General features: G+C 40.6%; 1 protein-coding gene across 2 annotated transcripts in view; it reads right to left on the bottom strand.

Moving 5' to 3' along the window:
- Positions 1-14,383, bottom strand: part of hhat (hedgehog acyltransferase) — a 33,173-nt gene extending 18,790 nt beyond the window's left edge. For both annotated transcript variants that reach the window (XM_017477151.3, XM_017477152.3), the window contains exons 1-8: positions 14,258-14,383; positions 13,548-13,671; positions 11,424-11,491; positions 11,196-11,309; positions 9,420-9,614; positions 8,957-9,208; positions 6,015-6,177; positions 3,660-3,810 (exon numbers count right to left, since the gene is read on the bottom strand). In XM_017477151.3, coding sequence (XP_017332640.1) covers positions 3,660-3,810; positions 6,015-6,177; positions 8,957-9,208; positions 9,420-9,614; positions 11,196-11,309; positions 11,424-11,491; positions 13,548-13,650 — 1,046 coding nt within the window. In that variant the 5' untranslated portion in view covers positions 13,651-13,671; positions 14,258-14,383. The remainder of the gene's footprint in view (positions 1-3,659; positions 3,811-6,014; positions 6,178-8,956; positions 9,209-9,419; positions 9,615-11,195; positions 11,310-11,423; positions 11,492-13,547; positions 13,672-14,257) is intronic.
- Between the last annotated feature and the right edge of the window lie 539 nt (positions 14,384-14,922).

Here is a 14,922-nt window from a genome sequence, read left to right as displayed (position 1 = left end):
CAGAGCAAATTGACTTCCTCTGACAGCATCCTGTTGAGCTGCGTGCATGTGTGTGTGTGTGTGTGTACACATTTTGAAGTTTTTGTTTTAGTTAAAACATCTCAGTTAAGAGGTTGCCATGATGAAAAGCACAGGGAGAAAACCAGAAATAAAAGCAACGTTGCTGTCGTTCATGTCCTGGATCTGCTCACACCGACCCGCTGTAACAGTGTAGCATAAATGAAACCCATCATTATTATTTATATTACAGTACCTGATATACAGTGGTACTCGGTGATGTTTACAGTATGATGTGTGCTATATAAAGCTCTTGGTTCTCTGCCTGTAACAGTCTGAGATTCTCCTCCAGGCTGCAGCTCGGGTTAATTACACTCCTGTTTACGCAGTTCAGCCTCCGTTTAGGACCAAAACATTTTCTCCTAAAATTATGTAAAGGTCCAGATTTGAGATGGTGTGTGTTGTGTTCATGTGTGTTTGTTTGTTTGTTTTTTCATCAACTAGCAATAAGAGTTTTGTTAAGTTTATAATCTGTAACTATATCAATATTTATGAATACATTAATTATAATCACACCTGCATGAATAACATTAGCATGACATTTTCAGTGACAGAAATTCAGAAAGGCGGTGTGACTTATGAAGCTCCACTGATGGCAGCATTGATTACGAGGCCGGCATCTAAACTACAATTTCCCTTTCAGAATGAGAAGAAAGACCCAGTTTATGTGCTGCAGCTAGAAACAGGACCGAGATGCAAATAATATCAAAATTATAGCAATAAGGGAGGAAGTGACCTTCTGTCACACTGTCAGAAAATAATCATACGCAGAAAGTGGAGACCATAATGACGACTTTAAGTGTTTTACTGCCAAAGTGCAGCTCTAAAAGGACAGAGGTCACGATGGAGAGAGTTCGAGTCTCTGCCTCCATTTCAGTACGATGCCTATGCAGAGGTTTATGTAGATAAAGAAGGTAGATTTGATAATATGAGCTACAATATGCTTCGCTTTATTTAAAAAACTTCATGAAATAGCAATAGTAGTTCTTGATGTGGAGTTCCCTGACACACTATTTATGTGCATGTTGTGTTCTTTTTGTATTCTGATCTTAAAATGTCCGCACGGTGGGTTAGTGGTTAGCACGTTCGCCTCACACCTCCAGACTCGGGGGTTCGATTCCCACCGTGGTCCTGTGTGTGCGGAGTTCGCATGTTCTCCCCGTGCTGCGGGGGTTTCCTCCCCCAGTACAAAGACATGCATGGTAGTCTGATTGGTGTGTCCAAAGTGTCCATAGTGTATGAATGGGTGTGTGAGTGTGTATGTGATTGTGCCCTGCAATGGACTGTCCAGGGTGTACCCCGCCTTGTGCCTGATGCTCCCTGGGATAGGCTCCAGGTTTCCCCGTGACCCTGAAGGAAGGATAAGCGGTATAGAAGATGGATGGATCTTAGAACGCACACTGCGTTTTCATGTAAACATTTGGTTACAGGGAGAAGACACCACATCTCTTCTTATCTTCTGTTCAACTCGATTTCATCTGTGTGCAGAACGTCTAGAATGAGATCTATAATGCGTCTTTATTAAATCTTCAGAGCATCATATTAGCCTGTTTCTTCATTAATCTTTATTAGATCAGTAAGATGGCGGTGTTAAAATGTTCAGCTGTAACTGACGGCTGTGTGGAGGAGGAATGAAGAGCTCTCTTCACAGATACGCTCTCCAAAGCGTCCATAACAACAATAATGTACAGTATTGCGATATATCTACAAGTGATTATCATACCTTTCAAATAACATTTCCTGTCTTAAAGCACTTACCTAAATTAAATTAATTCTATTTAAATGTTTTTATATGAAACCTTTGGAATTTGTTTAAATTCACTTCATTGAAATTCCCTAATAAAATAAACGAGGTTTGGTTTCTTCTGTCTGTTTGATCTGCTCTGGTTTTCTAAATCCTTGGAAAGTTCTGGAATGCCATAATTTTCTACAAAAAAACCCACTGTAAGTCTAGAATGTTCTAGGAATAACACACGGCAGACAGTCGAGAGATTAGAGTCTAATCTCAGAATATTTTGCTCATTATGTGCTATACAGAATTGTTAGACCGCTGAATATTAAACGTTTTAATGCCTGAGATCAACACTAACATTCAGGACTCTTTAAAATAAGTTCTATTTTCTGCTTCACACTATAGAAGTCTCTAGAACATTGTAGATTAAATGCTGGAATTGAATCTTCAGAATCTAGATTACACAAGAAAGATGCAAATTATTTCTCTAATTGGGCTTGAGATTAACAGAGTTCATGCAGAACGGGTTTCCCAGTTCCCAAGTGGGTTCCTTTCTCTCAGGGTTATGACCTGGATGTCCCTTTATGGTACTATGTATTGTTTTACCTTTATTGAAATGTATTTAAGGTGCAGTACACACTTTCTCCAGCTCATTAGAAAGGGCTTTCCAAGTCTTTTCCAAATCTGATAACGTTATTGAAGTTTATCTTCAGGAGTCCTGGCAGACCCTGACTGTAAAATACCACAGTACGACTGTAGTGAGTGAACCAGGAACGCAGGTGTGTTGTTTGTTTGTAAATTGCCCGTTATTAACATGCTCTTACATAGAATTATTAAATAAAATTTTAGTATGTACCAGAATCCCTCAAACTTTTTCTTCAGCTAGAGAATATTTCAAAATCTTGTCATTAACTGGACAGTTTTTAAAACCTTGGATTAAAATATGCAGTGCTTAAAAATCTCAGGAATAATTTATTAAATTCTGGTATATTATAGATTTTGCAGAATTCTTGAATTATTTTAAATCAAGAAAAAAACTGAAAGTATTTCACCTGCTCTAGAACGCTCTACAATTAGGACCACTCTCATCACTTCCCAAAACACTGGAACATGTTGATGTTGTGGAAAGCGCTACAGTTTTTAGATTAAACATGACATTTCTGTGAAATCCCTGAAATTAAGTCTGTATCGCGAGAATGCCTTGAACTGCTTCATTACAATCCTTTGATTAAACTTTACAGCTCCCCAGAAAACTCATAATGAGCCGAAGAATGTTCCAGAAGCCCATTATAGAGTGTGTCTGGCGGTTTGAGCTGAATGGTGACACACATTGATTTAGACAGGAGACAGCATGCGTGTATGAGCTTGTTTTGTCTCGAGAGAACCGAAGTGCTGCTGAAAATTGAGCGGGGAAGAGAAAAGCAGCAGCCAGAACACAGAAGCTTTTAAAGAGCAATGAAGTGTGTGTGTGTGTGTGTGTGTGTGTGTGTGTGTGTGTGTGTGTGTGTGTGTGTGTGTCTGACTTAAGTGGATCTCTATACTCTGGAAGAGAAAAGCGTGCATGTAGAGTAGCTCTGCCCCCTGCAGGTCATCACAGGTACTACTATTGGTTGTAATGAAGATCAGTGCAAATGAAAGAGACACTTCTCCCACTCAAAGACTTGCCCATGTTTCCCACTCAGACACACCCACTTGTCCCACTCAGACACACCCACCCGGCCCACTCAGACACGCCCACTAGTTTGCATTTGCAGACAGACTGTCATAAAATTTGTCACTGTTGTTAATTATTCAGCAGAAGCGAAGTTTGTACTGAAGCACAGAGAGCGGTGTGTGTGCGTGTGTGTGTGTGTGTGTGTGTGTGTCTCACCTCCACATCCCTCTGAAGCTGTACATGGTGCTCACACAGCGGGGTAGTGGAGGAGGCTCAATACCATCCAACTTCATCAGCAGAGACGCAACACCAAACAACACCAGATACTTCACATAGAAAAACTGTACAAGAGCCAGAGCCAGGCCTCCTACATCACCCCGGAGAGAGAGAGAGAGAGAGAGAGAGAGAGAGAGAGAGAGAGAAAACACATCTCAGCTGATCAAGTACATTTGTTGTAAAGTGTAAAGATATACAGACAGACACACGCACGGACAGACACACAGACACATACACAGATACACACACAGAGGAAGTTCCTGGATTTCCCTCGTCCCTCGAGTGTATCGAGTATCACTGACTTGTAGAAATCAACAGAAATGTAATAAAGTCTGGTCTCTGGCTGTGTTTCGTTTCCTACAGTGTAGACGTCAGGTGTAATGATGAAGACCAAACCTGGAGAACTGTGTAAACCATGCCATATTATTTCATCATTAGATATAATGTAGAACTGAATAGGAGAATATTTCAGTTTTGGTGAATATTAAAATAATGTTTTCGTTTCATCAGCGATCCAAACCACAATTACATTTTATCTCTATTTATTATATACACCAGCCATCATTATTACACCTTAACAACAACTCGCTAATATTAGCACGATTTAAACTCACAATCTTCCGGTCATTAGCACAGATTTCTTCTCCTGAACTTACAGATAAATGTTTAAACTCCTGAGTGTACAGATTTGACACAGCACTGATATTTGCTCGGATAAAACAGACGTTCTCAGTACTTCTGTATAAAAGGAAAACAGGGGAGGGGCTACATACGAGCACAGTTTGTGATGTCACATGATGTCACGTGTTTTGAGGCCCGATTATGATATGGCATCTGGAATCTTCAAGCCACAGCACCTGCAGTATGACATGGACGCATTTCCAATTTACATATTCATGCATATTCATCCTCTTTGTGGATCGTGAGCTTGTTGAGGAGAAGGGGGTTGTGTATTTAGTCACTGTCACCAGGTGTTTAATGCTCCCAGTAGACCCACCCTTCATAAACAGATCTGAGAGGAGAGGTCAGATAAAGAGTTAGTCAGGCTGAGCCCAAAACGGTCACATGGAGCCATCTTGTGAGTTCACCACCTGTGAGGTGAAGGGCAGCAGGTATATGATGAACAGCCTTGGATGTACTAGGCACTTGCAATGGAAACTGGTTTTGAAGAAAGCAGGAATGTGGAACATATCTTCCATGGCAGGGAAAGAGCCCGAGTTAATGTGCGAGATGGAAAATTATGGACTAGATATAGATGACCTTACATCCACACACAGAATGGGCTCCAGCACCAAACTTCTTGATCAGAGGTGGTCTCTCCCAGGCCGGAGTTCTCACAGGAGTAAGTCCTCAGGTGGGTATGGGAATATTCACCAGTCCCAGGCTGAGGACTTTTCCCAGGGGACAAGAAGTTGTCACAGGAAGGAGAACTCTGTGGTTTGTGCATGCACCAAACAGCAGTTCAGAGCATTCAGTCGATGGCCAATTTTGTGACTGTATCATCAGACTTGAGACCATCTGTTTTGGACAATCAGGTAAAGAGAAGAGTGGTGGGGTGGATATTTCATTGACCTAGTAAACCCAGGAGAAACTTCCCAGTTACTTGGGAGCATATTGCAGAAGCTTCAGCGAGAGACGAATTTAATTTGCACCTCCAAAAGTGAGGTCGGAGACAATAAGTCTGAATGGACTATCTTCAAGTCCTTAAACGTTCTCTCTGGGACAGCATGAGGAGCTTAATAATCTTGGAGTAGAGACACTGCTCCACTGAATAGAGAGGAGTGAGTTGAGGTGGTCCCTGGTCATCACCCAGTAGAGGTGTATCGAACACATCTCATTGGAACACGACCCTGGGGCAGATTATATCTCACATATTGGCTAGGGAACATCTGGGGAACCCCCAGGAGGAGACGGGGGAATAGAGAAGACTGGACTGACCTTCTCAGCCTGCCACCATGACACACCAGGAAAAGAAGAAGGAAAATGAATGATCTGTATAAGAATAATTCCTGCCATTTATAACGAGAGTAAATGTGTGAAAATGATTTTGGCCATTTTAGTGTTTTTTTGACTGAAAAAATTGCTGTGTAATTATCTGTAATTGTTAACGGTGACGCACTGAGCAACAGCAGAACCTGATCAACAGGAGTTTAATCTCGGAGTCAGAAGATGTAGACTGTTCTCATGTCTTAGCCACTTTATTAGTTTGCATATTACATAAGAACAGCCTTTTTACATGTTTCTCACACACACTTACACACACACACTTACACACACACTTACACACACACTTACCCAGAGCCCAGGATGGGAGCATGGTGAGGTAGGTCTCGTTGTTCTGGATGCTGTGCATGTACATTAGGTGTATCATAAGCTCAGCTACACACCACCACACACAAACACGCAAAGTTCGGCCTAACAGCAATGCTGGTGACACCTTACACACCGCCCTCTCCATCTACAGAGCGAGAGAGAGAGGAGAGAAGAGAGACAGCGAGAGAGAGAGACAGGAGAGAGAGCGAGAGAGAGTCAGAGAGAGAGCGAGAGAGAGAGACAGAGAAATGAGTCTTCACCTACACCCATACACACCGAGTTCTACAACAGTTTGAATTATTTTAATATCTGAACATTTTTATTTTTCTGTTTTGGGGGGGGGGGGGGGGGGGGGGGCTGGGTCCCACTGAAGAAATTTGGGTTTGAGAGCAAAAGATGAATATGAGACGACAGATTCCAACTTTCATTTCCTCATATTTACATCTAGATGTGTTTAAAAAAAAACTGAACATGGCAACTTTTATTTGAACCAACCCATTTTTTCAAGTGATCAGAAATATTGGAACATGTGACTTTGTTTCTTGTTGCCCAGGTGTGTCCTGTTTAATTGGCTGTTTAAACAATTAATAGCTCTGAAAGTCTACTCTTGGTTTGTTGTTCTAAAGGATAATCCAACATGAAGATCAGAGAGCTGCCTATGGGAGAAAGGCAAGCCGTTTTGAAGCTGTGAAAAGAGGGAGAATTACACAAGCACTGGGTATAGTCAATACAACCATTTGAAATGTCCTGAAAAAGAACGAACCCACTGGTGTACTAATAACTAGACACTGAACAGGTCAGCCAAGGAAAACAACAGCAGCTGTGAAGAAAAACCCAAAAACAACAGCCAGTAACAACCTAAAGAGGGCAGGGGTGAAGGTATCACAATCCACCGTTCCATGACTTTGAGAGAGGACATACCACAAGATGCAAACTTCTCATCCGCAGTAAGAATCAGAAGTCTGACTGGAATTCACAAAGAAATACAGAGACGAGCCACAAAAGTTCTGGATCTAAAATGAACCTCTAGCAAGGTGATGGAAAGGCCAAAGTGTGGAGAAAGAAAGGATCTGCTCATGATCTTGATGATTGTCTTTTATTTTCTTTTTCAGTGTTTTCCCACACTTGTATTCCATCTTAAAGTTCTGCTTCATTTATTTAAGATACTTTTACAAATATTAATTCCTCACTGATCCGTCTCAGTGAGATGTTCGTCGGACTTCATACATGTAAAAAGTCTTATAAAAAATGTATTTGCAATATGACAAACGGAGGATCAGTGAATCAAGATGGATGCCAAAACACAGCTATTTCTGCACCATGCAGTCTTTAATGCCACAGACGCCTACAAACAGGTGCCGAACTCAAAGGGAGGATTTTCACACTCCATCAAATTAAGGAGGATGAATTGTTTCTGGACACGTTGCTTGTATCATCTACTCAGGTGGCTGAATCTTATGCCTCTATTCCTTAGAACGGTTTAAGCACTAACCCAGAGATCTCAACTCGATGGGACAAACTAGGTGCAAAACCAAATCTAATCCTGTCATCCACACCCGGAATGCCTCAGAGGAACCTTGAGGCACTCCTGGGGAAGAGAAAGGTGACTAAAAACACCCTTAGACAAAGCTCCCCACCTCATCACCGACCTCTCATACTTCAAAACTGGTATGAGGTACAGTCAGAAACCAGCTTCACCGATGGAGAAACTGTCAGTGGCTTCCTCCACTCCACACTCATCCAGGGAGTGTGCTGCTGCACTGCCAGAACCATCTCAGTCCAGCTGCAAAAACCAGGCTGTTCCTCCAGAAGAAACAGCACCACAGTCTTGGGTAAGCACATCGCACCATCATCATCACAACTACAGAAACTTAATCCCTCTCAGCTCTGTGGATCACCGGCACCGCACTCACCACTGCACCATCTCACCTGACACTAAGCACCGAATCCTTACTCCGTGCAGGAAGAATGCACCAAAGCCCTTTGACAGCACAACTGCAATGCATCCGAATGAATCAGGAGGAACTTTATCATGCAGCAAGACAACGATCCAAAACACACTTCCACCTCAACACAGGACTTCATCAGGGGGAAAGTGGAAGGTTTTAGACTGGACAAGTCCATCACCAGACCTTCACCCAACTGATCAGCACCTCACCTCCTGAAGAGGAGACTGAAGGGAGAAACCCCCCGAAACACACAACTACTGAAAGAAGCCGCAGGAAAAACCTGGAGAAGCTTCACAGAAGAAGAAACCAGCAGTTTGGTGTCAGTGAGTCGCAGGAGTGATGCAGTTACTGAAAGCCAATACTTTGGTGCAGCTGTGGCTCAGGTGGTAGAGCGGGTTGTCCACTAATCACAGGGTGTGTGTGTGTGTGTCTGTGTGTGGAGCCCACATGACTCCACATGCTGAAGTGTCCCTGTGCAAGACACTGAAGACCCCGAGTTGCTCCTGATGGCAGGCTACCACCTTGCATGGCGTGTGTGTGTGTGTGTGTGTGTGTGTGTGTGTCAAATCAAATTTTGGCCTTGTCAATATTATTTTGGCCTTACCCAGCCCTGAAGAGTGGTGCTTTCAGAGTGATTCTGTTTGTTTTGGATTATTTTTCTTGTAATCATTAAATTTGTACGATTCGAAGACCTGAAAGACGTGTGTCAACCTCATTATTTCTGATTTGTTTTTGTTTATACTTTTTTTATGTTACACCTCGACCCTCACCAGGGTCGTAACACATTCACCATCATCATCATCACCATTCACCACCATCATCATCACCACCATTCACCATCATCACCATCACTACCATTCACCATCACCACCATAATCATCACTACCATTCACCATCATCATACTATCATCACCACCACCATCGTGGTGTACAGTCCTGCTGTTCCAGTGTGTATATAAGTGTATATTTATTCACCTGTTGGCTGAAGTGGTTGTAGTTAATGATGGGTCCGTTGTAGAACAGTGGATGGTAGAAACAGTAAGAGACAAGATTGTAGAGTTGTGTTAGACATTTTCTGAAGTTCAGAAAAGAGAAACATCGATTAGTTCCTCCGTCCTGCAGGGGGCTCCAGCACAACTCCAGGCTGAAGCTGACACACCGTAACACACACATTGCGATGCTGAACATCAGGAGATAATACTGCTCATCTGAGTCATACCAGCCTCGCTGTGGACAGAGCACAGGACACGATCGTTCAGTCATAAAGAACTTTATTTATAAAGCATGTCAATATAACGAGATGATAGTGGTTGAAATTATGTGAAAACATACAGCTCACAGTAACAACAGCCAATCAGAGTGAGGAATGAGAGAGAGAACGAGACAGGCCCAAGCATAATCATACCAGAATATACACACAAACACACAAAATGCACACCTGTATGTCTTGCACGCTGCTGATGTGTAGCATAGAGAGCAGCAACAAAGAGCAGATCCAGGAAACGGCAGGGTTCTGCAACTGAGCAACAGCCAATGAAATGCTCAGGTGAAGCATTAGAACGGCCACGCCTCTCAAGCCAAGGAGCCACCAGGCACAGAGGACACCGTACACTGTCAGGGCGGCCTTTCTCAACTGTATCTCACACACACACACACACACACACACACAGACACAGACACACAGAGTGCATATACTAAACATTATGTCAAAAATTACTAATTCAATTCAAATAGAAATATTTTCAATAAAGATTTCACAGTGCAGCTTTACATAATTCTGGATTTAGATTTAGACCCTAATGAACAAGCCAAGATCTTTTACCCATCTTACCAACTATGGTGTTAAACTACTCAGGAGAGTGTGAACCTTAATTATGATCAAAAAGATGTTGACATTTGTAAACACTATGGCTGTTACATGCAAATCAAAACTTCCTGAGACACCACGAGGAAGAAACCTTGAGAGGAAACAGACTCAAAATGTAATCTGTCCTCTTCTGGGTGACACCGGATAGTGCGATTATTAATAAGTAGTAGAGATTGAGCGATAGTGGATGTTACCGGTACTGATAACTGAGTTACCTGCTCATAACCGATTAATCAACCCAGAGTTTTTAAAATTGATACTGAATAAAAACATAACATTCAAATAAACAATAAAAATAACCAGTATTGAGTGTACTGTACTTTTTTAATTGAAATAATATATAAATATGAATATATATATTAACTACTAATAAATATTAAAGCAAATAAAAGATATACATCCAAGCTGAACCAAAAAGTAACGCTCCAAATAACAAATAAAAATAGAGACGTCCAAAATGCATCAAATATCATTTCAAATTAAAATCAAATTAGATGTCTGCCCTTTAATTGCCATCTTTGGTGTTCCATCTTAGCGTCAGTCTCTGAACCATAAAGAAGCTAGTGTTGTGGCTTTTGCATCGTTACTTGCTCGGCGCAGAATATTGCTGTCTTGGACCTATCCACAACCCCCTCTATATCAGTCTGGCTTAAAGACTTAATCTTCTTTTTAAAACTTGAAAAAAAATCAAGTACAACATCAGAGGCAGGGGTGAATAATTTTTGGGGAAATGGCAACAGTTTATTACCTACTTCAATGATGTACGCACCCTGGAGGTGGATTGAGGAGAGGTAGACGGTACATACTAATCATCTTACCTTTTTTTTCCCTCCCTCTCTCTTTATTTATTTGTTTGTTTGTTTTTGTTTTTCTGGTTGTTTGTTTGTTGTTTTTTATTTTCCCCTTTCTTTTGCTTTTGGCTGTGATTATTTTGTTGGGGTTGTTGGATAGGGTGTTATAATATGTAAAATGCAATTTTCCAATAAAAATTCTATGATTTTAAAAAAACAACAACAACAAAAAACACTCCAAATAACACGACAAAATTAGTCAGTGATGGTTTTTATTTCACCAATAGAGGCCGCTCTCATACTGTAGTGACAGCAGACGCTTCTCAGCCGCTCCGCAAACAACGCAACCAAGAAAATCTGTGTGTGGATATTTGCTGATGACCGATAGTTCCATCAATCAGGTATCAAAGCCAATTAATCAGCAAAACCGATCAGTTGCTCGCGCTCCAATCAGTATTAACAGCAGGTACTGACCGTCTCTCATGATCATCATACTGTAAAGTGTGGAATTATATTACTTTTAGTACAATACCATGATGGGCATCACAATACTCACCTGAGGCACACACACACTGGAGAGCTGGGACAACACAGCATGACCAATCAGAGACCAGAGGAGAGAACGCCACGCCCACTCATTCCAGAAACTCCACTCAAAATCAGTGGCATCCTGTAGAGAAACACACACACACACACACACACAGTTTGAGTACATTTGCAGCACATAGAAAACAGACTTGTGTAAAAAAAGGTGTAAAGTCTGTAATCCTCTTCGATCTCGTACCTTTTTACTGCCCCAGATGAAGAAGCCCTTCTCCAACTGCACCTCTCTGTCCAAGCTCTCCTCATGTTCTACACATTACACAAACAGGAAGTGACATCACCTTGATGAAATATCACTCTGACGTGCCATTATTCTTTTTCTAAGTTGGTTATTTCTCAGAAGGAGGCTGATATTATTTTCTGTGAGGAAGAAAAACAGCAGCAGAAATCACACAAACCATGTTATTCTTATATAACAGTACACAACACAGCCCAGCACACAAACAGGAAGTGACATCACGTGGATATTAGAGGGTAGAACGGATTAAGCGGTCCGGTGTCGGTATCCAAGAGATCTGCTTCTGCCCAGAGTTCCTATACAGATAATTATACACTGCTTAACTCAATTCAACAGACTAAACACACAGAAGACGACCCTGCTTTTCTTTCCCTTCATTTTATTCCATGATAAACTCATCTGTCACTCAAACTGTACTATCTATACTAGCTTTAATAAGCTGTACAAAGTACCGCTAACAGGGTTGTAGCTTGACTGTATTCTCTCACCCTGAGCTAGTGAACTAGGATGAGGAGATGAGGATATTAACTGTAGTGGGCGTGGTCAGACTGAATCAGCCGGCCCCTGCCGAGGGGTGATAACTAATCTAATGATAATCACTGACCCCGCCCACTGTGCCACTACATCTCCCTTAACTGTAATGTATGATGCCCATATAAAATGGTCACATGTCTACTGCAGTGTTCGTGATTATTTAAGGTTACAGTAAGTTGTTCGATGTAAAGTATTCTGTTTACACTTTTCTGTCCTCTAAATTCAAACACATTAAACTCTCGCCGTTTTACTTTTAAAAAAAACTATAGAGCAGGGTCTGTCCCGATCATAACACAAGAGCTATTACTCTGTGTGTGTGTGTGTGTGTGTGTGTGTGTGTGTGTGTGTGTGTGAGTGAGAGACAGAGAGAGAGAGAGAGAGAGAGAGAGAGAGAGAGAGAAAGTTCACAAATTCTGTTCTGCTGACTAATCAGAGTAAAACCCACAGCTACACCACGGGTTGTTCTCGTTGTAAAACCTCTCATCACCCTGACAGAAGGTTGTCGTGCAGGTTCATCAGCAGGAGCCACAATAAATGCACACAGAAGAAAGAAAGAAAGAAAGAGAGAGAGAGAGAGAGACAGCGAGAGAGAGAGCGAATAATGAGAACACAAACAGAACCACAGCGCCACCTAATGGTCACTGACCCTCATCCCTACTGATCATCAATTCAACTCAATCCCGTTTGATTTGTGTAGCACTTTAATCAATAAACGTTATCATAAAGGAGTTTTACAGAAATACAGCTGAGGTCATAAGTTTACACACCCCTTGCAGAATCTGATAAATGTTAATAATTTTTTTTTTTAAAGAGAGCTCATTAAAATTGCATTTTGTTTATTTACTCCTGTCCTGAATAAACTGTTTCACATAACAGATGTTTACATATAATCCACAGGACACAATAATAACTGAATTTACACAAATGAACCAGTTCAAAAGTTTACACACCCTTGATTATTAATACCATGTGTCGATAGCTGAATGATCTACGAGTGTGTTTATGTGTTGTGATAGTTTTTCATGAGTCCCGTGTTTGTCCTGAGCAGTTAAACTGCCCACTGTTCTTCAGAAAATCCTCCAGGTCCTGAACTTTCTTTTCATTTCCAGCATCTTCTGCATATTTGAGCCCTTTCCAACATTGAAAACTGAGGGACTCGTACACAACTATTACAAAAGGTGCAAACATTCACTGATGCTCGAGAAGGAAACATGATGTATTAAGACCATGGACACATTAATAATAACATTTCCTTATTTTACTGAAAGTGAAACAAAAGTTAAAAAACAAACAAAAAAAACCCAACATGAAACTCAATGGACTCACCTCGGAGTGTAAATGATCATTTATATTACCGAAATATTACAGAGGCTTGACTGATCTGTGTGTGTGTGTGTGTGTGTGTGTGTGTCTTAAAAGGTAACATTAAGAGCACTAACAGCGTCACTTCTGTTTACATTCGTTATCAGTGTACACTTTTTTATTCCTCTGACTGTATTAGTGACTGTGAATGAGAGAGCAGGAGGTCTGTACCTTTAGAGAACAGGTGAAGCTGGTAGAAGGAGTAGAGATGAGAGGTGAAGGACAGGAACCAGTACAGGATCATCTCCCACTCAGGTAACGCAGCAGACTCCATCCTGACCACGCCCACTTCAACCTGCAACTAAATACGATTAATCTGATCTCGCAAAATGCTAAACCATAAAGCAGAATAATCTGATTTCACACAGCACTACATTGTACAGAGGAATAATCTGATTAAAATCTGTGAAATCAGATCACTACTCTCTACAGTGTAGTATTGTGTGAAATCACATTATTCTGTATAAAGTTTTAATGCTGTGTGAAATATAATTTATTATAAAATAAATAAATAGGCGTTTTCTTTTTCTCCCACGTGATCACTCAGGGCCTCCGTAGGCGTCTCCTTGGAAACGCAAAAGCCTGGCACAGTTAGCTAAACACTCTGAGTACAATATGCCTTTTTAAAAATCAAGATGTTTTATTTTATATTTGATCAAGTAAAGTGGCGTTTATTAAGCTTCTTCTGCTTTTAAAATTGTTCTAATAAACTGAAATTCCGGAGCGCTTTGATCGGGTTTTTTGTCAACAAGCTACTTAGCTAGCTAACTTTATAAATTCCTGAGCATTAGGAAAAACAACGCGTTTCAAATAAATAATATCACGAAAAACATACAATCTGGCATAAATATGGTTACAGTTAATGTTCTGAATTTACTTACATGATTAACGATATAAACAGCTTTAATATCTCCGCTTCCTCAGCGTGTCCCTGTCCACATCCCAAACCGCTGACATGTGCACATGTAGTGCACTAGATATGATCAGATCCCCAAGCAATCTAGGGCACTTATTCAGGGTCTAATCAAGGATTTGGGATTCTCCAGTCACTCGCTCGCCCTCCGGAGCTCCACCCGTTACTTCCGGACTTGGTATCCAGCTAGGATATCATTGGTTGGCCTACATTCCTCCTCGTACTTGATTGGTTAGATTCATTTTCTAAAGCGCGTTAACCCGTAAAGTTTTTCTCTTGTATAATGTATTTATTGTATTGTGTATTCATGTATTTTTGTTTTTGTTTTATTCATTGTGATCTTTTTTAAGTGAAATTTTAAAAAATGCCAATTAGAATAAGTACAATGTGTATGTATTAATTACATGTTTTTATTAAGTTAAAGGCACAATCGTAAATTTATTTGTTAATTTCCTAAATGTACAAATTATCTGGAAAATATATAGAACTAGATAACAAAATAATGATTTACGCCATGACCTCAGCAAAAGTGAATTATGTGGATGAATTTATTTTATTTGAATTTATTATTATTATTATTATTATTATTATTATTATTATTATTATTATTTTAAATTTACTTATTTATTTATT

Source organism: Ictalurus punctatus, chromosome 9 (assembly GCF_001660625.3).
Source record: "Ictalurus punctatus breed USDA103 chromosome 9, Coco_2.0, whole genome shotgun sequence".
Lineage (NCBI taxonomy): Eukaryota > Metazoa > Chordata > Actinopteri > Siluriformes > Ictaluridae > Ictalurus > Ictalurus punctatus.
This window is presented reverse-complemented; position numbering and strand designations above follow the sequence as displayed.